General features: G+C 38.0%; 3 protein-coding genes across 7 annotated transcripts in view; 1 reads left to right on the forward strand and 2 right to left on the reverse strand.

Moving 5' to 3' along the window:
* The first annotated feature begins 114 nt into the window (after positions 1–114).
* gpr84 (G protein-coupled receptor 84) lies at positions 115–7,597 on the forward strand. Of its 4 annotated transcripts, XM_077528615.1 has the most exons (3): positions 115–281; positions 4,366–5,291; positions 5,397–7,597. In XM_077528615.1, the coding sequence occupies exons 2-3, from the start codon at positions 4,367–4,369 to the stop codon at positions 5,576–5,578; spliced, it is 1,107 nt and encodes a 368-aa protein (XP_077384741.1). In that variant the 5' UTR covers positions 115–281; position 4,366; the 3' UTR covers positions 5,579–7,597. The 4 variants fall into 4 exon arrangements, with proteins under 4 accessions (XP_077384741.1, XP_077384738.1, XP_077384739.1 ...); XM_077528612.1 differs by having other exon boundaries at positions 120–281; positions 4,366–7,594; XM_077528613.1 differs by lacking the exon at positions 115–281 and adding an exon at positions 358–1,311 and having other exon boundaries at positions 4,366–7,594.
* Positions 7,192–17,271, reverse strand: stat2 (signal transducer and activator of transcription 2). Of its 2 annotated transcripts, none has more exons than XM_077528608.1 (24): positions 17,074–17,271; positions 16,615–16,746; positions 16,159–16,303; positions 15,894–15,989; positions 14,746–14,838; positions 14,582–14,660; positions 14,390–14,469; positions 14,163–14,314; positions 13,787–13,945; positions 12,557–12,646; positions 12,188–12,247; positions 12,045–12,065; positions 11,858–11,951; positions 11,623–11,670; positions 10,980–11,063; positions 10,761–10,859; positions 10,542–10,677; positions 9,925–9,977; positions 9,401–9,486; positions 9,178–9,314; positions 8,917–9,099; positions 8,790–8,844; positions 8,322–8,413; positions 7,192–7,509 (listed from the first exon to the last, which is right to left on the reverse strand). In XM_077528608.1, exons 2-24 carry the CDS (start codon positions 16,743–16,745, stop codon positions 7,340–7,342), a joined length of 2,343 nt encoding a protein of 780 aa, XP_077384734.1. In that variant the 5' UTR covers position 16,746; positions 17,074–17,271; the 3' UTR covers positions 7,192–7,339. The 2 variants fall into 2 exon arrangements, with proteins under 2 accessions (XP_077384734.1, XP_077384733.1); XM_077528607.1 differs by having other exon boundaries at positions 14,390–14,475; positions 17,074–17,270.
* Positions 17,272–18,905: 1,634 nt separating this feature from the next.
* erbb3a (erb-b2 receptor tyrosine kinase 3a) overlaps positions 18,906–24,644 on the reverse strand; it is a 29,124-nt gene continuing 23,385 nt past the window's right edge. Inside the window, exons 26-29 of the mRNA XM_077529330.1 lie at positions 24,376–24,576; positions 24,109–24,177; positions 21,692–21,953; positions 18,906–20,104 (exon numbers count right to left, since the gene is read on the reverse strand). Coding sequence (XP_077385456.1) covers positions 19,341–20,104; positions 21,692–21,953; positions 24,109–24,177; positions 24,376–24,576 — 1,296 coding nt within the window. The 3' untranslated portion in view covers positions 18,906–19,340. The remainder of the gene's footprint in view (positions 20,105–21,691; positions 21,954–24,108; positions 24,178–24,375; positions 24,577–24,644) is intronic.

Genomic DNA, 24,644 nt, shown 5'->3' on the forward strand with positions numbered 1-24,644 from the left:
GCAAGATGAATTCTCGCGGTATTTGTGAGTTCTTGTACCGCTCCCGCTGATAACCGCCGTTCCCGAACCACTGCAGGTTCGGACCAATCACAGAACGACATTGTGTTTAAGGGCGGGATATGCGACTGTGCGAAACCAGGAAGCCAGCGCTGACGCCGGAGCTAACAAACAAACCTAACATGGACGAATGGACGCTACAATTAATTCTGTTCTCACAGTTTTACTCACCATTTCCTTGTTGAATGTTGAACAGCGAGAGGGGCTTCGCGCATTTCTAGCTGGTAAGATGTTCGTGCTTTACCCCCGGCCCCTGGAACGAACATGAAATTTTCACCCGTGGCCGTGATTGGTTATTAATGCAAACGTGTGGAATGACGCATTATCCAACCAGCTCGAATTATTGTACAGAATGTCCCGCCTTTTCCCGACAAAATTACTGCGGAGAGGTATCCATCTGGTTAGTGTTCCACAGTTGACATTTTATTGTATTTTAATGTTAGGAGATTGGACCACATCACTGAATAAGGTTCCACTTGACACTTGCTGCCTCCTGAAAATGATATCACAAGTAGTTCGGGGCTCAGGTAGTGAACGTCACATGACCAAATCTAGAAAAGAGGCGCTGAAGTCGGCGTACAAAAGCTACTGGTTCACACTGGTGTTCTTCTACTAGCCGGCTGAGGTTGTTTGACTTTTAAAGAGTAAAGCTGACCAGATCCGAGTGGCTCTTTGCACAAATCCACTACTTCCCGAACTCAGTACCGCTCTTTAATTTCCTGTCTTTCATGAGTGGACAAGCTGATTAATCCAGGTGTGCCTGACCTCAGTGACCACGACAATGGCCAGACACACCTGAATTAATTAGTTTGTCCAATCATGAAAGACAAAGGAGTTGTGTTAAGTACAGGAAGTAGTTGAGCTGTGAAAAGTTCCCACAGTAGAACTCACAGAGAGCAATGAATGCGTCAAAAAGTATTTGATCCTGTTAGCTACTTGCGGCAACAAAGTAACTCCAGTAATTTTCTGTAGCAATAGTCAGGCAGTGCTGTTCCCAGCATGCTTTGCAGCACTCCTGGTAAATAGTTGTAAAAAGTTATTGCTCTTTGTTGCAAGTGTGTCTGAGGAGTCAGTATACGGAGTAACTCAGCACGAGTTGTGTTCGATTGCAGCTCTTGAATGAATGTGCATCCTGTTACTGGAAATAAAGCAACAGAAGAGTATGACAGTGCTACATTTCTTTACTGGTAAACTAAATAAGGACTTCTAACGAAGAGATTTTTGTTCCGTGGGAGACGTCAACTACAAGTAAAGGTAAGACAATAAAATGTTAACTGCACGTGAAATGAGAAAGGAAGATGATTTTTTTTTTTTTTTTTTTATTGTTTTAATTACAATGAAGTGTGTAGTGACTTTGAGTAATGCTTTATGCAAAGTTGTTTTTGTTTTTTTTCCACGTTATCATTTCTGACACCTCAACTTTTGAAGCATATTTTCCTTGATCTTAGCCTAAAACTATGACATTTGTGACTTCTACAGAATACTGTGAACTTGAATGGCCTACAATTGAAAGCAGCAAAATCTACCCATTATTATCCATTTCAAGGGGCGGCCATTTTGCCACATGCTGTCGCCTGGAAATGACATCACAGTTGTTCAGGGCTCAGGTAACAACCAATCATGGGTCAAATTCAAAAAACAGGTGAGACATGATTGGTTGTTTGAGGAACTATGATGCCATTTTAAGTAGACATTAAGTAACAAAATGGCCGCCTCTTGGTGGGTGAGCATCTAACATAAAGAACCTTTTTAGGTTGATTTTCACTTTAATTTGACAGTATTCTGATGAAGTTGAATGACCTATTGTTAGGTTTACACACCAAAACATATAAGAATGACAACACACGGATTAGAAGACAAGACTTATTCATTTTTACTCACAGCGAGGCGAGCAGAGTTTCCAGGTACAAGCTGTCAAAGATGCTCTGGCAATTCTCTTGCGCCCTCTCTTTTTATTGGGGATTATTTCCTGTCCAGTTACAAAAAATATCGTTGCACTATAAGGGGTGGGGAAAGCGCAATAGTGCAACGCTACATTATCTAAAAATAACTAATATCTATAGCTATCTATAACTAATATCTTTCTGCTTGGATGTACTGCAAGTGTGTTGCAAATAAACATGTGATTATCCATTAGCAATAAAAGTTCTCGTTTCCGCTTCTGCCCCAGATGGTGTGACGCATTTTAAACATAGCCACACTGTCTGGTACAGTTCTAAAAAAAAAAAAAAAAGCAGTTCATATGAGTGTAAAACATTTTAGAAAATACATATAATATATACACTTTAAACTTAACACCTATTTTATTGGTATTTGTAGTCAGCGGTGTGCATAGATTGCTCACGCCACATGTTAACAATTAATCATCATTATCATCATTTAATGTCCTTGCCTTTTTAACGCAGTTATGATCACTTAATAACACACCCAATTTACTTGCCAAGGATCATATCATGTTTTAGAAAGCATCTGCAAAATGTGATTTTTAGTCTTGTATGTGTTTATGAGATGATACCTGAATGTGGTGTGTAACCTGGTCACTGTGGTTATTTGGTAAAACACATGGTGAGTGAAAGATACATGATCTAATAACCTCTACATCCGTTACTTTGAAACCAAGAGGCCATGATTATGCAACATTGACACTCTTCGTGATGTTGACATGTCAGAATGCGGAAAAACCCTGCCTCAATTACATCATGCCAAGGCCACTGTAGCAACACGCAAAACATGCATAAATTGAAATGTGAGTGGAAGCAAAACAGACAGCGAGTCAGTGCACAGAAAGAGCTCTTTGTCGACTTTTCAGACAAGCTGCAGAAATAGTGAAGCTTGGAGGTAAGTAAATGTTTGAAAATCGCCTTTTGCTTTAATGTTGTTTCAGCTCTAATTGTAGTTTTGTACAGGTATGTAATAGAGCCTGTGGAATGTTACCGCCTGACTAAATAATACTTAGACATTTTATTAAAACAACACTAATGCTGTGTATGTATATATATGAGACTTATTTCAGTATGCTTCTTAACTCTTATCCAACCGTTCTCTGTACTACATAATCTCACTATAGATTTATGGATTTTTAAGAATCCTATGGTTGATATGACACAAATTACATACTGTATAATACTTAAAAATAATATTAAATAGAATAAATGGGATTGTGTATCAGTGCTTCAAATAAAACTCAGCATTCTTTGTACATTTGAATTGCAGACAGGCAATGAGCACGTCTCCATGGCCTCAACGTTTGCATCATTGCAATAAAAAGCAAATGCATAGTTAGAGTCACATAGGTGAAGCATCACAAATGACCCCAAAGCTTATTGTACTATTACCAACACACATCGAAATAAATATTTATTTGGCAAATTACTGAGTTGAAATCCAACACAAGTGAGAGTCATATGCCATAGTTGACTAAATGCTATTTTTAGTCCATGCTGTCCTGCAAATGTGTTCCTCTTTTGTTAGAGGAAGAATGATTTGTTAACTAAGTAAATGCAAAATAACTGAAGAGGAAGAAATTAACTTCTCAAACTTAAGACTCTCACCAGAAAATGCTCATAAAATGAACCATTAGACCACAAACAATTGACTATTAAGACTCTGCTATCTGTAAAATGTTTAACCAGTGACTCCCAACCAGCAATGTACCTCAAGATATCATCAGGTGTCAATAATTTCACTTAATTGGTTCATATATTTTGTTATGTGACCGCTGCGCTACTAGTCTAAACATGGTATTCTGATTAATATTGTGTTTGTGGAACTTGAACTAAGCAGCAAAATCCGCCATTATTATCCATCTCAGGGGGTGTCCATTTTGTCACTTCCTGTCAACTCAACTCAACTTTATTTATAAAGCATTTTAAAACAAACATTGCCATATACAAAGTGTTGTACATGGAATAGAAAATAAAACACAAAATGAACATTGTAAGTATACAAGTAAAATTAACATGAATAAATTAAGAAGTACGTAAGTCAACTGAAGATGGCATCACAGGTGCGCAGAGCTCAGGTAACGACCAGTCATAGCTCAGCTTGCAAATGTCACATGACCAAACTCAGAAAACAGGTGAGCCGTGATTGGTCGCTACCTGAGCAACTGTGACGACATTTTCAGTCGACAGCACATGACAAAATGGCCGCCCCCTGAGTGTATTTTTCTGCTTAATTCATACTCTACAAACACACTGAATATTAATTAGAATGCCACGTTTGGACTAGTTGGGGCGCATGAAACATATTGTAAAGACTTTATTTGGCTTAATGACTGCACTTAAATGAGAATTTTGCATTTGACAGAATGTTGCTGAACGTCACCAACCAAACGGAGGACGCCTTCTCCTGCTACAGCGCTTCAGTAGAAGGCTACCGCTACTTCGCCGTGTTGTGGGGCTGCGCGGTCACCATCGTTGGCACGGTGGGGAACCTGATGACCGTTTTAGCTTTTGCCTTGGACTCCCAACTGCGGACCCGCTTCAACGTGCTCATCGTCAACCTGGCTCTGGCTGATCTCCTCTACTGCACCGTCCTGCAGCCGATCTCCGTTGATTCCTATCTGCACCTCAGATGGCGCAGCGGCCAGGTCTTGTGCAGTACCTTCGGCCTGCTTCTCTTCCTGTCCAACTCGGTCTCCATTATCACCCTCTGCCTGGTGGCGATTAGTCGATACCTCCTGGTTGCAAAAAGGGCCCTGTTCGAACGGCTTTCTTCGAACTGCGGGCTCGTTTCCCTCCTGTTGGCGTCATGGGCGCTCGGCCTGGCCAGCTTCCTTCCGCTCTGGCCGGTTTTTGTGTTTGTGCCTCAGGTGTGCACGTGCAGCTTCCATCGAACCGAGGGTCGCCCCTACACCACCATCCTGCTCTTTTTCTACTTCTTCGTGGGACTTAGCTGCGTCGGCACGTTCTACTTCCTCATTTACCGTCGCGTACGGGTTGCGTCGAAGGCCCTGCTGCGCTACAGGCTCAGCCGGCGGTCTTCCAAGAAGAAGCCGGCACCTTCAGCGCCAGGCACTGATGACAGCGTGGAGAGCGGGATGGCCACCATGAGCAGTGAACTGAGCATCCAGAGCACGCAGAGTAAGGATGACGTCAACGGTGACACCGCACGCCCCAAAACGCCGGACGAGCCGACAAATCAATCGGGAGACGAAGGCAAGCCCAAATCTGCTAGACCGATTTCAAGCGTACCTGCGCCCGCCACGGCAGAATCTCACACAGCAACCTCAGGTGAAGACACAGAATTCAAGCGTGTGACGCGCATGTGTTTTGCAGTTTTCCTGTGTTTTGTGTGTTGCTTTGTCCCCTTCCTGATACTCAACATTGTGGATAAAGGAGGCCGCGCCCCGCAGGTGCTGCACATGTTCTGCGCAAACCTCACCTGGCTCAACAGCTGCATCAACCCGGTGCTCTACGCTGTCATGAACAGACAATTCCGAAAGGGATACCAATCGCTGCTCACCAGGGCAGTGACGCCATTTACATGCCTCTGGAGTAAGAGGGCCTATAAACCCTGACCCTCAATGTAAAAACTTACTTAGTGTCCTTTGAATGTGAGCACTTGCAGAGACTTATAGAAGTATTGAAATTTGTTTTCTACATTGTTAAATGATGGTTAATAGATAGCACTGGTCAACAGCAAAAAAGAGACAACTCTATCTGTCCCTAAATGTATTTTTGACTCTGATTTTAAAAAATGAATTTTACTTTTTGTTTTAAGTAAATTGGATTTTCTTATTTTCTTTTTTTTTTTTTTTTTTTAAATATAAGTTTGTCCTATAAAAGCTTACACAATAAGATCCAGAAAAATAATTCTGTAAAAATAATAAAACCTGGTGAGTTCGAGAGGGGAAAAAAAACGAGGTCAAATTCAGACTTGGCAAGAAAAAAATAAAAATCTAGAAAATGTTATTTGCATTTCTGATACTGGATTAATTATGAGAAATCCTTATATATATATATATATATATATATATATCAATAATTATTAATAAAACATACCAAATGTGTCACACTTTAAAAAGAGAATTGAACGGATTTAAGATTTCAAATTGAATTGTTGACCAACTTAATTGTTTAATTGGTGACACATGATTGAATTAAGTCAATGCAAAATGAATATATTAAGTTTAATTATGAGCTCATTAAATGTAAGTATATTCACTTGAATTAAATTAATCCAGTGAGTTTAACGAATTCATAATTAAACTTATATATACACACTTTAGATTAATTAAATCATGTGTTCCCAATTGAGGCAGGTTTATTAAGTTAGTCAGCAATTCAATTTGCAATTTTAAATTTGTTCAACAATTCACTTTTTAGAGTGCTGAGAAGTTCCAGGACTGGTGTCACAGGGACAACCTGTAGTATAGTATGCATTTCAAATCTATCTAGTAAAAGATAGATTTCAAATTGTTACACAAGTCGAGAACTTTTCTGACAAACCTCGCATAATTAAAGGTAATTTAAGACAATTCCTATAGAAATGTGCATCAAGTTAATCCCCCTTCTCATTCATCATTACCCAAGTAGTTAGTTTCCACAAGGTTGATGCTCCCTCATTAAGAAATTGAACAGAAAGTCACCATCATGTACTTTTTTTTTTTTTTTTTTGATTAGTCAAGCCCGATTCAAGTTTACTCTGAGATGACTACTGTTAAAATACACATTGACCTTTTTCAGGATGTATCTAACTCTTACTTTATAATTCACATTCCATTGTTACACCATGTGTCACGTTATGAATGAATCGCCACCATGTTGCAGAATCAGCAGGAATTTCCCATTTGGTGCAAGACGTACATTTCGTACTGTAAATTGAGGAACTTGCGATTCACTTTGAAACCATCAAGATGCTTTCAACTCTCGTTCCCTCTCATGGGTGACAATTATGTTCCAGGGCGAGTTGTTTTTGAAGATAACGGCAATGAAAGTAGGGGTGAATATATCACCCTAAATTTAAGCTTGTAGTTGAAGTTCCATTTTTGTTATTTAAGATCTTGCCTACTCTCTATTTAACAATTGTTGCTCACACATTGTAGTTGTATATTGAATTAAAATTTATATTTGCTTTTCATAATGTCGTATGAGTATTCAGTGTAGTACTCGAAGAGAGACACCATTTCCAAATGTTTCATTTATTTATTGGATGTCTGACTGGAAACAAGTATTAACGAGTTCTTACATTAACACGAAAGAGTGAGAGTAGAGGACGTTGTAGAGGAACACAAAACGGATGATGATGTGTGAACACCTTGGCAGGATGACTGAACTTGTTATAGACTGGTAGGTACCAAAGGTTCATCGATAAAGATGTCATTGTCAAAAAAGTGATTAGCGTTGCTGGGATACATCGGATCCTCTCCTGGGGTTGCAACAGAGTCACACAGCATGGGGTCGAGATGATAATTATCCAGAGGAGACGCTAGAGAATCCCCGGTTTGCCCTGAAAGCAAGAAATTAAAAGAAATGAACTGAAGCAAGGCAACGTTATGCTGATGCTGGTGGGATAAATATTTACTAACTGAAATATTATCCATTAAAGATTAACCACACCGCATGAATTCCTTATGATATTGCTTTACACATCACCACAAATATTGCTTCAATTGTGGTCACAAAGCAGATTTAAAAAAAATACATTCAGCAATGTGTTGCAGCATCAATGGAAATACCATGTCATATTTTTGACACAAAAGTGTGCCTGTGGGCCCCATTTAATCCCAAATCAGGTGTCATTGATAGCCCTTTAAATAATCATAAAAAAAATAAATAAAATAATAAAAAAAGATATGGACACACAGGTGAAAATGTATGTTGGAACGAGTTGAAGCCATCTTCTTTAAGTGTAACCAGGAAGTAAACAGCTCTGGTCATGTGATCATTTTTTCCAAGCATGTACAAATGCATACATTTCATCCAAGCAATGTATTCTGACAATATATACTGAAAATATTTTGAAAGATTACCCAGCAGCATTTTTAGAGCCCTGTAAATTAAACTTTAACTTCCAGTAACAACTCAGGCTGATCTCTCAGTCCAGATGGATCACTGCAATATACTTCTTTGACACCAACTGCCATTTTGACAGAGCTTTGGTGGCATTTCAGAAAGCGCACAAAACTCATATATGAGTGAGTCTTTTGGTAAATAGGTGTAGATTAAAAAAAATTAAATAAAATCTTAAGTGAATTTCTGAACTTTAAACTGCAAATGGAGATGACTGCATTTGTGACAGCAAAGCGTGCGATCACTCACCAACAACCTCTCCACATGGGCCACTCATTGGCTGCAGAACTTCATCCTCTGTCACATTTGAGGTGATGGGTAACACAGCCTCCAGCGTGTCCCTACATGTCATTGTGTCAATACATAATGATGGTTAAATTATTATAATGAAGTGCTGCCACCGTGAGTGAAAATCCTGTCATTGTCTTCATAGGTTCTTTCTTTTCCCCAATATGTTCTGTATATGGGATGATGTTTGAAGTGAGAACCAAATTTCTTCCCACCTAATCTTAACGTTAGCACAGTGCCAGAACAAAGAAGCTACTTTCCCTAAACTTGTTGGCACATGTGCTGACTTCTATGTCAGTCAGTCACCAACTAATTGCATGAGGAAGAACTTGACATAAAAAAATAAATGTATGTGGTGCAATGCTGCCCCCTGCTGGTTCAAGTTAGAACCTGTAAATTCAGCAAAAAGGTAAAGTGGATTAAACGTACCCTTTCAAAGCAAAGACTAGCCTGGTTTTGATGTACTTGAGGTAAGGAGAGTCATCTAAAAAATAAGTTAGAAGGTCAGAGACTATTGTAAAGTAAGAAAACGTACTGTCAAAACAGTTTTTCTTACTTCCACTCTTATCAGCATAGTATTTTCCAAAAGCCTCATCTTTGGGAATGTCTGGATATAAATAAACCAAGGGATTTTGTGGAACCTCTTTTAAAATGAGGAAATGCCTGATGATTTCAGGGAAGGGAATCTGGGAGATGTCCATTTTAGTGAACGGCTGGACCGTCCTCACGACCGCCTCACCTACAGATGGCGCATGGGAAAACGTTAGCATGCCATAGATACATTGTAAATCATGCTTTCCGAATGAACCATGCTCACCAGTTTCGCTATTTTCCACCCAGGAGAATGTGATCCCTCCAATGACACTTTCACTAAAACGGATCAAGAAGGTGCCCTTCTGCTTTTTCTTTAGGAGGGTCTTCTCTTTGCCTTTGGTCACAAAGCCCATGATGAGCCTGCGATATACATAAGGGAGAAACTAATTGATTTAAAAAAATGAAAGGCTCATATTTGAATCCAGCCTGCGTGTTTATATACATACTCATCCCTCCACAAGTTTTCAAGATACGTTTTCACCATCACCACAATGCTGTCAAACCACACCCAGAATGTGTCAGGACTGTTTTCCTATAACAGGACAGGTCAATCAACGAATGCAACACATTAAATCAGGTGGAAAAGGAGATACGGGTTGTCAATTAACTAAACATGTTATTGCCATGCTCCCTTATATATTTATATAGGGAAATACCCGGCCTTGCTTCAAGGTATCAATACTACAAATTAGAAAGTAGAATAGAAAATTTCCATTAATTTGATGCAATTTTAAGGGAAAATGCTATATTAGCAAATATATTTAGAATGATCTGTCATTGTTTTTTGGAGGGTAAATTTTGGAAATATTAGTGGCATCGCGACTTGGTATCCGTGTATCAAAGGCTAAACAAGAACTGAGTATGCGTACTGGTCTGAAAAAAGCGGCGTCTAACATCCCTAATTTATAGTCTTATTGTGGAACTTTTGCAGAAGCCATGACACTAACAAATACAGAGATAAAATTCTTACCTTTGAAAATTTGGACCAAGCCACACTACAGATGTCGTAGCTCTGTTGTTTTCCTGGATGGACAAAATAGTAATAATAATAATAATAATAATAACAACAACAACAACTAGAATAAGTGCAATTTCTCCAGAAATTGTGTGGGAATGCTGAAAGCTGAATGCTAAGATTTGAATGCATGTGGAATCATGAAGTAAACTGAGAGATAAATAATGAAATTATGACCTCCTGGTTACTGGACAATGCACCTTACCAACTGTGCCACCAACCAGTATCAGACACCTGGTAACGACGGTAAGTTATATGTACGGAAGTGGGCGTGGAAAGTGATACTTATAAAAAGTTCAATGTCTGTCCCATTCAAAATGGATGAGGAAAAGTTCATATTAAATGTTAAATTGTGCAAATATTGTAAGTAATGTGGAAGTAGACGATATATATCCCGGGAGGCATGAATTTTTGAAGCTAGTTGAAATGTGAACAATGTAAATTGGAAGTATTATGTGTGAGTTGTTACGAGGCAAAAAAGTGTGGAGAATACAAATCACAATAACATATGTGGGAATGCATCATCAAGTGTAAGAAATATTTTCTATCTATCAATAAATGGTAACGCTTACCAAAAAGTCTTTGTGCGATCATTTCAAGCTGACCATCATTCAGCCCACGTTTGGTGGCTGAAAGAAACTGCCAACTCAGCATTTCTCCAAACTGTGGCCAAGTGGCTACTGGAGATTTAGCGAAGAACAGCACATCCTGTAGGATTTTTTTTTTTTTTTTATATATTTTTTGGGAGGAGATTGGAACGCCTTAGAATGTGCTTGTTTGGCATGTCTTACTTTAGTGTCCAGGCTGAGCATGTTGAACCAGAGCACAGATGCCCAAGCACTCTGCTGTTGACTGGAGTTGGAGATGATAACCACTGGTAGTGAGGTGGCCTGGGTAGGGTGCAAGGAATTCACTTTTTACTTACAGCTTCAACATGCGAAACCCATTCCCTAACCACATTGCTTTAGGTGAATATTATTTTTCTTTTATATGGAATGAAGACGCTTTACCTGCAACTCAACCGACAGTCCTTTCAGCTCAAATAAAGTGTTGAAGTAGATGATGTGCAGCTCTTCTGTCACACTCAGAGAAATCTGTCATCAACATACAACAAACCACGCACGGTTAGAAACTCTTATTAAATGATAGGTATCCGTGTTAAGTAATTTTCTCCCAAAAACGTGTAAATACGTTATATTTTCAATATTTTAAGTGTCCCAAAGACGTAGTTATACGTTTTTTTTATGCTAGACTTTGATGCAGCCTCTGAACTGCAGAGAACAGGTCAAGCAATGGTAGTTATTACAAAAACAGCCAGCAGGTGGCAGTGGCAACAGAGTATAAGAGCTCAACCTCAGCCTTGTTGAAAAGAAGCTGATTTCCCCACTATTCTAAGCAGATTTGTGAATAATAATGAAACTTAGCTATATTCTAATACTAATTGCTTCAAAACGAAAACAATAGAAATAGATTCTCTTCTTTCATCAGGAAAAAAAAGTATTTCTTTTGGTAGGTTCCATGTTTTATAGCAATTGAACACAATATTCCGTGGGCCTTGCAAAATCAGTCAAAATCCAGTAAAACAGCCGGGAGCGAAGGGGGTTGCTTCCTTGAAAATGGCTGGGAGGGAATGAGTTAAGCAGGTCAACTCACATCATTGGCTCCTTTCCCACCACCTCCTGATTTCTGCTCCTTCAAATTCTACAGAGAAACAAATGCATTGTGCAGTGGTTGGACAATTGACAATGACTCGAACCACTTCTTATAGTAATAATACAAAAAAACAGCATTTGATTATTTTCCCCATAGTCATTCAAGAAATGGTAGTTAAATCCCCAATTTTAATCAGCACCACATGTAGTTTCTATTTCGAATTAAGGTGACTCACGAGGTGCCTGAAGTCTGCCGCCATGCCGCCACTCTGACTCTCTGACATGTTCAAGGCTTTGCTTGTGGTGCCCAGGACATTGAAATGACGATATCTGCAAGCATAACAGGCTTGATCAATATAAACTCACTAGAAACAATCGAAATTGTAATACCACGTCACTTGGAGGCAACAGAAAAATGTTTACCCTTTTATCTGTGGTGCATCCCTGATTAAAAAAAAAAAAAAAAAAAAAGATCGAGGAGAGAGGAAAAAAAGAAAAACATTAAACACACAAGAGCAACTAAACATCGATAGAAGTCTGCGCTGAGAAACGAGCAACGATTTTACCGGTCCATTGATATGCTGACTTTCATGGAATGATTCAGCTCAGGAAACTTGACGAGAAGTCTGGAAAATGTTAGAAATTTTACACTGTTCACAAACATCCAAGATGGCAACATTTAGTTACGTTTTTTTGCCACTAGAAAATTCTCTTTGAGTACAACATTCTCTGAAGTAAATGTGCTGCTTATTATTTGTGTGATTTAGTAAAAAACAATTTTACGCATGTTCCTTATGGAGCAGTTAATTAAACACAAAAACAGTTGGGCTGGACTTACGTAATTTTAAATAACTTAGCATTTACCAGAATTGGAAACTGACCTGGTCTGAACACAGAACTGTATACTTGTGTGGCAAACCAGAGGCAGTACTGACCTGGTTTTAACAAAGAACTGCACACCTGTGCGGAGAACCAGCGGCCCTTTCCCCTGAGGCATGGACGGCTGAGTCTCAACCACAAAGGAGCTTAAAGAAATGACGACAAAAACAATAATATGATTCAATATTCAAGTCAACCTAAAAAGTAGTCTAAATGTGGCATTCTGATTAGTATTGTTTGTGGATTTGTTTGTGGTTAAAACAGCAACTGAAAATGGGTAAGTCAACCCCAAAATTTTCTTGACAATAATATGTTGAATGCGCACCCACTAAGTCTAAACATGTCATTCTGATTAGTATTACGTTTGTGGAATATGAATTGAGCAGCAAAATCCACCCGTTTTTATCCATCTCAGGGGGCGGCCATTTTGTCACTTGCTGTCGCCTGAAAATCATATCGCAGTTGTTCAGGTCTCAGGTAACGACCAATCGCGGCTCAGCTTACGAATGTCACGTGGCCAAACTCAGAAAACAGGTGAACCGAGATTGGTCATTAACTGAGCAACTGTGATGTCATTTTCAATCGACAGCAAGTGACAAAATGACCGCCCTATGAGATAGATAAAAACGGGTGGATTTTGCTGCTTAATTCATATTCGACAAACCATTAACTCATTCACTCCCAGCAATTTTCACAGAAGCAATCCCGTTCGCTCCCGGCCGTTTTACTGAATTTGAACTGATTTTGCAAGGCCCACAGAATATTGTGTTCAATTGCTATAAAAGCATGGAATCTATCAAAAGAAAGATTCAAGTCTCTTCTTTCATCAGGAAAAAAAAGTATGTTTCTATCTGTTACCGTTTTGCAGCAATTAGCATTAGAAGAGAGCAAAGTTTCAACAGTTTTCACAAATCTATTTAAAATTGTAAGTAATTTAGCTTTTTTTCTACATGGCCCTGGTTGATCTCCTTTGCTCTGCTGCCACCTGCTGGCCGTTTGTGTAATAACTACCATTTCTGCAACCGTTCTTTGCAGGTGAGAGGCTGCATCAAAGCCTTCTGTATGCTCTAGCATAAAAAAAACAACAACAAGAAAACGTATAAATACGTCTTTGGGACACTTAAAACATTAAAAAAAAAAAAACAAAAAAAACATATTTACACGTTATTGGGAGCAAATGAGAGTTAATCAGAATGCATACAAAATATATTGTAAATAAAATATTGGGGCTGACCTCTGCTATAAAAAGGGAATGTAGCACAACAAAAGTTCATTAAAATCAAAACCTCTTGAGCAAATCTCCCAGAAGTTTTTCAGTCCTCCTTTGCAGAAAAGGTTTCTGGGTCTTCACAGGGTCGTTTTCATAGGTGATCTTTCCAGCCAGCTCCTCCAGCTTACTGAGGAACTCACGCACTTGGAAAAGAAATTCTGCAACACCAGTAAACCTACAAGGGAGAGCGAATGAAACAACCAAATCTATCGGGTTCATTTTTAGCGAGACCACTTCCTCAAATGAGCATGTGACATCTTTTTGGCTATTTTTAACTTGCATCCGTCCCAAAGTCTGGTCACAAGATTAAAAATAAACTACATTTTCAGGTTTAAATTGAGATCATTGAAATAAATTTTTAAATAAACCTGCATTCGCAAAGTGCAGCATACCATTTTTCAAACTGATCCAGACAAACGCTGTCTGGAGCTCCGATGCAGCTTTTTTGCTGCCTCCTCTGCCATTTCACCATCTCTTTGTTCACCAAAGAATCTATCAGGTCCCCAGCTCTGTCCAGAATCTTATTAAGACCGATCAGAGTCTTCTAGATCCAAAATTCAAACATGAGAAAGGAAATAATACAACCAGGAGACACTCTCATGGATCCATCATCTCGAACCTTTCTGCAATTGTTGAGTTCGTTTATAAGTAACTGAAATTTTGCTTGTTGTGGGTTCGCAGAGTTGTCTGTTCCTGTTGCTGTGGCTTTTCCACAGTGGGATTGCAGTTTGCAAGACAAACAAAAAAACAAAATAACATAATGAAAAAAAAATGTTCAAATATACATTAATAGGCATCACACTTTGCTTACCTTCCATCATGTATGTTTGGTACTTAAAATCAAACTCATCTTGCTGCTCCTCCAGACACATCAATGTACGTTCCATACACTGTAACACCCACGAATAAAAAACAAACTGTCCCATCACATGTTTCCTCCACATATTCAAAACGCTAAATCAACGATATTTGCACCTGCACTTCATTTTTAAGGCTGGCCATTCTCTGGTCAAGGTCGCTGTGAGTGCTGGTCGCAAAGCCCCCTTGTTGTACTTGTAAAACCCGCACCTAATAAGACACAAAGGAGGAGAAGGAGGAAGAGGAGATGATTTATGTAAAATCAAACTTATGGACACAAAAGAGAACAACTTGAGAAAACACACATCAATTGTATTCAAGTAGAATTGAGTCAAATCTAGCAAAGATTGTTTTGATATATGGTGTTCAACGTGCTCAATGTGCCGAAAGTTTAACAAAACTTGGAGGTCAAAACACCGTTATGTGAGAAGGAACTACATCAAGGCTTCGGCTCAGTGTTTCTCAAAAGGATTGAAAATATGCAAGCCATTCAAGACACATGTGTGGAACATACTGTTATGTCAAACCCACCACATTATTAAATATAAATTTGTAAGAGACATTTTTATTACAAATCCTAGGTACCAGTAAACATCTATAAAATTTAACTTTTTTTTTTTTTGCCTTTAAAAAAAAACATGCATAATGCCCCTCTCGATTATGGATGGGAGTGTTCAACAAAATGTGTAATTCTCAAGAAATTACGGTAATGCAACTTTTGGCCCATGACTAATAGAAAAAATGAAACTTCCTGATGAACTGGAAAACTAAACTTAACTACTGAATGCCAAGATAATGAGTGGAAAACAACGGAACAGGTTCACTCACTCAGTGAAATCAAGATGAAATCTTCAGTGAATAATTTGACAACTATTAATTCTTAAAATAGAAAAGCTAACATGGATTTAGAGGTAATAATTTAATACTTAAAAACAGTCCCAAATCCACCCAGCCTCATGTTCATCTCGCTGATTAAAACTTGCTCGCAGTCTGTGGAGGTCGCTGTTAATTTACTAATGTAACCCCCAGGAGAACTTTGTATACATGTCAAAACTGTCCCTAGCAACGAGAAGAAAAAAATAGGAGGGAAAATGGAAGAAAAACATGTAAAGTTGTTGTGCCTTTTTGTTGTTTTCTTACTTTAAATTTTATACTGGCTGACTTATCTTGTAAATAAACACAATGCTACTAGATACCTTAGAACGTGTTCAGCGGACTATGCTTGGTAGCCATGATTTTACCCACAAGAATACATTTGCTCCAACCTGCTCAGCGAGTTCCGCAGTCTGCAAGATCTCTTTCTCTTTTTCAAGAAACCAATAGATTGTGTTTGCCAACTCACGAGGGTTCTCCAGGTATCTCTGAGAGAGATTAGACACATCAGAAACAATGTAAATAAATGATCATTTTCAGTCTGGACACAAAAACGGAACATCATATCACTGCGTCGTAGTGGAAATGTGTTGCTCTCAACTGCTATTGTCAATACTACAATACTGTGGCTTCATTTTCCAAACATTTAGTCCACACCTGAAAGTGCTGTTTATAGCCTCGAATGTTGTGCTGCATTAAGAAGGAATCCTCTTGTACAAAACGACTGTACTGGTTATCTAGATTCTCTAACAGGACCTGGAATAAGACCATGGCCAAGTCGTCGTCGTTTGCTGCACGCTGCCTAGATAGGAGCACACATAACAAAACAGTGTGTAATAAGCAGGGTGAATTCAAGGTTTACTATAGTAACTAAAGATACCAACTAAGTAAATGCATCATTTGTATTTTCACTCGTGGGTGCAGCTTTGTCACCAAGCTGCCACAAGGTGGCAGGTTTTCATCATCTAGTTATAGTATGTGGGATATGTATGATCATTGCATGTGTTTCTTTAGAATGGCACACACATTTTCTCTTGTGAGCCTCCCATCCCATAAATTACTGTATCTAATATTATTATACCATGTGTTTTGTTTGAAGTAGTCCAAGCTTACCACTCCTGTGACTCTATCCATACAGACAGGTAATGGCGGACACCCATGGGGAGATCATCCCTGTCATATAGGTCGTATATCTGCTGAGTGAAGGCAGCTGGCAACTTCTTCAGCCTCTCCCACTGAGACATCCTGAGGGCAGGAGATAAGTGGTGATAATACATCCTTAGAAATTACTGTAGTACAGTAATTTCAATTTGTGGTCAGGTCCAAAAATCCCAAATAACATTCAAAAATACAAGTATGCTAAATTTTCAAACGTAGTCTATTAGTGTGTGCAGCGCTACAGTATTTGTTTTGTAAGTTGATATTGGATAGCTCTGACGTTTTTCTTGATAAAACTAATTAATGACAACAGTTAGTGATGGTAACTTGAAATCCTCATAAGTCTGAGGCGGCAGCTAACATGCGAAAGCGCAAACTAAGTGGTAAGTTCGCCTAAACAAAACATGTCCATACCTTGCTTCATATGAGATGATGACAACTGGTTATCACGAGAATGGTGTATTTAATATTCAATTTCTCGCCGTAATAAGCAGCCTGCAAGCGACCAATGGTTTGTATTTAGTGAGAACATAACGTAGGCGTGTCATTGTTATGGACAGTACTGTACTTCCTTGGGTCTCGTTTTCGGCGAATGGGTTCCTCCCACACCTCTGAAACTCGAAGAAGCCATTTTGGCTCCGAAATACTCAACTAAAGTACCACTAGGAGCCGCAATGGACTTCTGTAATTCTACAGTTTCCGTCACCGAGTAAAATCAAACAGCTGATTGGTGGATTTGCAATCAGAGCAGCGCGTGCGGTTGGTCGAGCAGCGCGTCAATCAAAAGAGTGACGTAGGGAATCGAAACTATGAAACACGGATGGGACATTTCCGAGGTAATGAAAGTGACAGCGAAAAAGCATCCCTGCAACCTTTATTAGATATATTAAATTTACCACACCTCTACACCCACGTATTAACGATTTGTTTCTTTTTTTCTTTTTCACTTCCATTTTTTTGTCAGACCACACCTGAACTACGTAACAAATTCCATGGAAGACCACATGGGGGTGGGTGATTGTTAAAAACGTTCACAATGTACGTTTAATGGAATAAAATGTAAAATTCAACTTTAAAACCTTAAAAAAGAAGGAAAAAACATTTATATCTATTAAGAAATTAACAGTAAAAATTCGCAATTTAAAAAAAGAAGGTAAAAACGTTTATATTTACTGAGAAAACAGTAAAAAGTCATAATTTTACCACAATTTATTTGTGAATTAACCTTTTTTAAAGTGAAAATAACTACAATTTCTCCAGTCGTAAATGGTAGCATTTATTGTTTTAACATTTCTTTTAAAAGGACATCTAATGAGATAATTAAACTAATAAAATGAAAATGGAAATAGAGGGGAAAGCTTGAGAGGGTGAATAATATGTTAAGTTTTGGCAGCTTCGGATGAATCTTTTTAAAATTACAGTTAAACTATCCATCCATCAATTTTCTTGACCGCTTATTCCTCACAAGGGTCGCGGGGGTGCTGGAGCCTATCTCAGCTGACTTTGGGCAGTACACCCCTGGACTGGTTGCCAGCCAATCGCAGACAGTTAAACTACTGCCGGAAAAATTACAGGGTTTTTGTTTTTATTTATTCATTTTTACAAGAAAATAATTTTGTGTTATTTCACAGTGTTTGTGGCACGTGGCACCCCAGCTGCCAGAATTTTTTTTTTTTTACAGTGTAATAAACTTTAAACAATTTTTATCTGATTTTACACGACTTTTCAAGTAAGAAAATGGATGGACGGATGAATCATCTCAACACCTTTACTGTAGTTGATAAGAAACGTAATCAACATTAATAAAAAAAAATATTTTATATGCAGAGAGAGAGAGAGAGAAAATGTAACTTTAAACAAAAATTGATTACTAAACATCTAGAGGGGATGTTTTGCAATAAACTTGAATGCAAAACAATTTATCTGATTATACGCTTGCTGCTACTGCTGCTGATTGCATAACTAGTTAATGTTCGTTAAACCTGGCGCAACACCAAACCAAGACTCTGATGCCACCTACACTTACATGCTATAGCCCCATCAGAAATATTTGTAGTAGCAGTTACGTCCCTTCAACATTTTATTTTATATTTAGTATATTTTAAAATTATTTTGTCAGCTATGTATCGGTCAAGCTCCCCTTTAGCTCTGGGAGAGAAAAAAAATCCTGGACCTGCGCCTGCTATTGTGTATTCAATTCCATTGTGTTTTGTCTGTATTCATAAATAAGACACATATACATACAGTATTGTCTAAACTGCTTTCTGCATTTATTTTGTTTTCATTCCATGCATTCATGACATTATTTATATTTTTATTGTATTCAATTCATGCAGCGGATAAGACTAATGTACAAGTAGTTTAAATTAATTCAACATGAGTCGGACAACATATTACAAACTTTTTATTTTAGGTAGAAAATATACAAAAAAAAACAATTTTGTTCATGTCAAATTGTAAACAAAAATACTGGATATAGCTTGTTATGTGTTCTTTTTTTCTTCTTCAGTGCTCATATAAGTGTGTGGAAATGCCCCACTGGTAGTCCTGAATACAGTAGTGTATAGATATTAATATTTCTCTGTCAGTTGATGTGGGCTACATTTTAGCTTTTGATGTACTGTAATGTTCTCTCAAGTCCTTCATGAATAGAAAATAGGCAAGGAGCAGATGAGGCTTCTTCATGTGGGCACTGCTTTGGGCTTGAGGAACATCCTGCTGTGCCAGTAGTCGGGATTGTCAAAGGATCTGTCCCCGCTTACGGGATCTCCCACCTCAACTCCAGCTCGCACTTTTACAAAGGGGTCGACGCCCAGCTGACGAGCCGTACGGGCGCCGCTTGGCTCTCCCTCGCCTCCTTTTTGCATGTTCTGGTACACCGCTGCGTCTGCAGGCTTCGCGGCGGTGAAGCAGTCCATGTCTTCGTATTCATAAGCCTCGCCCTCGTCCCCATCCTGAATCTTCTGTGCCTTGTTGTCCCGAAGAGTTTGTCTCAGTTTCAGCTGTCTGTTAGTGTAATGATCATTACTGTCTTCCACGTACTCCTCTTCATCCTCCTCTTTTTCCGTCATCCCAGTAGCTATAAGAGGAGGAGGAGGAGGAGGGTCATGTGCTGGAGGGTCTTCGTCCTTCTCACTACACCTTATATCCATATATTCATATTTAACTTCTTGAGAACCAAGCTGTTGGGAGCTGGGATTGTTCCTGATGGACGGCGTGACATCGCCCGAACTCGCCGTCACCTGTGACGAAAGGGAGGATGTTCGCTTCTTGTTGGCCTTGCGCCAGTGGCCGTTGTCCTTGAGGTGGCTGCTGATTCGGGGCAAGAGGCACGTCTGCTTGTTCATGTACTCGTATTCCTCGTCGTTCATGCTGTACAAGAGCCCGGACGAGTGCGACTTGCCCATCCCGCCGGGAATGACTCGAGACGGACACAGCAGGGTTTCTGGGAAGAAAGGAGGTAAGTTATTCGTCATATTTACTCATTCGGTTCAATAAACGCGTCCATTCATTTTCTATACTGCTTAAAGGTGGGGTCTTAAAGAGATACTTGACTCATTGAAAAATTTTCAGCAGTGAAAAGTTCATATTTTGTCGAGAAATAACTTAACTTCATTATCTTTCATGTACAATTAATACTTATAAAAACGATTTTTTTCCTCTTGCTGTCGATTGATGACATCACCTGTGCTGAGGAAGTAGAAAATGACCAATCATGGCTCACCTGTTTTATGGGGTTTGTCTGCAAACTGAGCCATGACTGGTCGTTACCTACTTCCTCAGCTCAGGTGACGCCATCATCAGTCGAGAGCAAGTAGAAAAATTACTTTTTAAAGGTATTAATTATTGTACATGAAAAATAATGAAGTTACCACAAAAATTATAGACAAAAAAAAAATACGTTTTTACTGCTAAAAATTGTTCAATGAGTCAAATATCCCTTTGTTTTCACTCAGAAATAAACACTTCATAAACACTGGATGTATACACATGAAAGCCTTCTCAATCAGCACCTCTGGGCTTCTGTTAATGTGTGGTGGTGATTTTGTCATCAGCCACCACCACCCCAGTCTGTATTTTGACATTTTGTTGTGCTTTACCACAAGAGGGACGTTTCTGGGCAGAAAGTTAATGTTTACCCCTCCAGCCAATCACAGAGTGGGGGGCGTGTCGCTGAAGGCAGGCACAAGAATTGTGGGGGGTTGAGCCATGGGAGGAGTCTGTTTTGAATTGTTTGTTTACAAACAGAAACGGTCAAAACTTACCCTGCCTTCAAGTGCTATGGGAAAGATGGATGTTACCACTCGGAATTATGACAGAGTTCATGTGATTTTGTTGTTATAGCAAAATTGTGTATGCTACATAATTGTGTAAATTCTAAAATAGCCTGCTGTGTTAGGGGATGTTAACGGCCTTATGTGTTAAAGGGATACTTTTACTTATTTAGCCATTTCTGGCAGTAAATCAGTAATTTTGATATTTTCATAATTTTTTATGTACAATTAAGTACCTTTAAAAACACATTTTGCAACTTGCTGTCGACTGAAAATGACATCACAAGGGCTTAGGTAACCAATCACAGCTCAGCTTGTGAATATCACATGACCAAACCTAGAAAACAGGTGAGCTGTGATTGGTTACCTGAACCCTTGTGATGTCATTTTCAGTCGACGGCAAGTTGCAAAATGTGTTTATAAAGGTACTTAATTGTACGTGAAAAATAATGAAATTATCAAATTAATTACAGACAAAATATTAACTTTTTATTGCTATAATGGGCTAAATAAGTGAAGTATCCCTTTAATATTTCTTGCCATTCACAAATCCTTCTGCGCTCTCCGCCATGTTGAAAAGTTCTCTCAACTCTGAAACTCGGGTATCGAAATAAATTCCCAGTTGTCCAGTAGAAAATACGATATGAGGGGGCGTTCACGTGCAATTTTCTACTCGACATGTGGTATTCACCATAATTACGATACCACATAAAGGCAGCATTAAGGCAGCACATTTAAACTCAAATATATCACCTCACCTCTCTCCGGGCTGTCTCCAGGCAGCACGTAACCGTTTTGGTCCTCTTCGTCCATCTCTGGGGACGGCGTCTCAGGCGGCCCACCGGACAAGCTGTCTCTCTGGGACATGTAGGCGCTGTCCTGCCGCTGACGCCCACGCTTCGGGCTCCCAGTCAGAGATAAGTCCTCGATCATCTCCAGCTCGGTGGCGGTGCCGCAGCCCTCCGAACTCTCGGATACAGTGCGAGCAGAGTTGAGTCGAGAACGGGACTGCCAGGGAGCCTGAAATATTGGCGACAATGAATGATTTCACATTGTATAAGTACGTGAATATATTGATACAAGATAGTTTTTTGTGACGTTTTTGTTTGGTGGTGTTTTCACATATAAAATACAGGCTGTGCCTTGGCTCAATGAAAGTTGGGAAATACTGCATCTATGAAGTAATGTTTTTTTCTTTAATTAATTATAGTTAATCTATAGTAATTCCATAGTGATTATTAGCAGTTATTTGATATTTAAGTATATATTAAGATTTAGTTAAAAAGAGAGTAATAGCATTGATTTTTTTTTTCTTGTGTTGAAATGGATGTGTTTGAATACTTTCTACCACTAGGTGGTGGTAGTGTTTGCTTTAGGACATTACTGTGCTTTCGAAACAGATATGAAGAAAAAGATACACTTGTTGCGCATATTTTTAAGAGTTAAGAAGAATAGAGATCGCAAGAGAAAGAAAGGAAAAACGTTCATATTGTAGTTGGGTTTTTCTGTTTGTTTGTTTTTTGTGCAAGTTGGAGTAAAGACAACAAAGACAACTGAGACTCCCGTACATTTAATCCACAATTACAAAATCAGCATACTCATAAAAAAAGATTATTAATACTATTATTTTTTAAATTTATACATTTGCACCTTTTTTTTTAATTTAAAATAACTAATTCAATAAATTTTGTTTCATCCAAAAGGAACTTGCATAATCATAGTGTTTAAAATAATTTTATTTGTCTTATTTATTTATTTTTTTATTATTATTATTATTTTTTAACTTTTAAACATTTTCTTGGTATGTACCTACCAAAAAATCATCCTACTCCACAGTGCACATGCTGCACTTTTTGCCAACATAAATTAATACATTTTATTATAAATTCTGTTTGGTCCAAAAGAAACTTACATAATTATCGTGTTTCTTTTATTTAAAAAAAAAAAACATTGGTCATAATATTTTTAATTAAAGCTGTAAACATTTTCTTGTTTTGTACCAAAAAATAAATGATTGTCCTACTGCACAGTGCAGTGCACAAGCTGAACTCCAACTTCAAGTTTTTGCCAACATAAATAAATAAATAAATAAATAAATTAATTAATTAATTCCTTTGGTCTAATAGGAACTTAAATAGTTATAGTGTTTATATATATATATATATATATATATATATATATATATATATATATATATATATATATATATATATATATATTAGGGGTGTGAATTGCCTAGTACCTGACGATTCGATTCGTATCACGATTCACAGGTCACGATTCGATTCGATACCGATTAATCCCGATACGAATTTATAAGTCGATTGTTGCGATTTTTTTTCATTCAAATTTAGAAAATACTAATCAGTAAGCTTGTAGAGTGTAAGATTTATATGAAAATGTATTATTTATTTATCTGAAATTTCAGTCTTATAGAGGTTGTAATCTGTTTCATGTTTGAACAGCATTAAAATAAAATATTAAGGCTTAATGTTCCGTTCATATAACATTCTTCCATGCTCACGGTGTGAATCCTAACCCGAAGTCAGACGTTTTGTTGAATATTTTTCCATTAAAAATGGAAGTTTAAAAATTGATTCACACACACACACACAAAAAAAAAAGGCAATGATGATAAGACGTTGAATCGGTAAGACTACCGAATGAACAATTCTGAGCTCTTAAAAAAAAAAAAAAAAAAAAAAAAAAAAAAATCGATTTTTTTTAATTGAATCGATTCGAGAATCGCGCGATGTAGTATCGCGATATATCGCCGAATCGATTTTTTTAACACCCCTAATATATATATATATATATATATATATATATATATATATATATATATATATATATATATATATATATATATATATATATATATATATATATATATTTATTATTATTATTATTATTATTATTATTATTATTATTATTATTTATTTATTTATTTTAATTGGTGTTAATATTTTTAAAATCTGAAACATTTTCTTGTTTTGTACCAAAACATAAATAATCATTTGAGTCATCGTGATTTCAATTATTGCCAAAATAATCGTAATTATTACTTTTTCTAGAATCAAGCAGTCCTAGTCCCCACAAGTAATGGCTCTCAAAGTGGTTTAGCCAGCGTAGTGGTAGAAAATAAACAACTCAGCTCAAAAGCAAATGTTCTTACCTGTCCTGGATTGTCTACACCTGAGGTCATTGGCAGATAACCAGCAACACTTGGTGAACTCAGAACCACCTTAACAGACACAAGTTATATTTACATTACAGGAAGTTACACTCGAATATATGCACGGTGTTCGTACAGTCACTGTGCATTTATGTTTTTATTAACAACATTTGAATGTCGAATACAGAAGGTACACTAATTGTACTTGAACATGTCTGCACAGTGACTTTCCTAACACTTTGTGTTTTAAAAATAGTCAGGAATTACTTTGTGAGAATCCATCCTGGACAGACCACTGAGACTCCGAGACTTAGTGGGAGAAAGGTAGTGGGCGGGCGGGTTGAGGTCGTCCATTGATATTTCCTCCGCCTGGTTCTCCAGCTCAAAGTCAAGATCCTCCAAGTCATCCAGGTCTGCACTACGCTGGGTAAACTCATCAGGGGGCCCGTCAGGCTGGCTGCAGTCCTCCTGTTGGCATTAAATAAAAGTAGTGACACTAATTAAACAAACGCAAAACCCCGTGAGCCGTTTTGCTG

Source organism: Festucalex cinctus, chromosome 8 (assembly GCF_051991245.1).
Source record: "Festucalex cinctus isolate MCC-2025b chromosome 8, RoL_Fcin_1.0, whole genome shotgun sequence".
Lineage (NCBI taxonomy): Eukaryota > Metazoa > Chordata > Actinopteri > Syngnathiformes > Syngnathidae > Festucalex > Festucalex cinctus.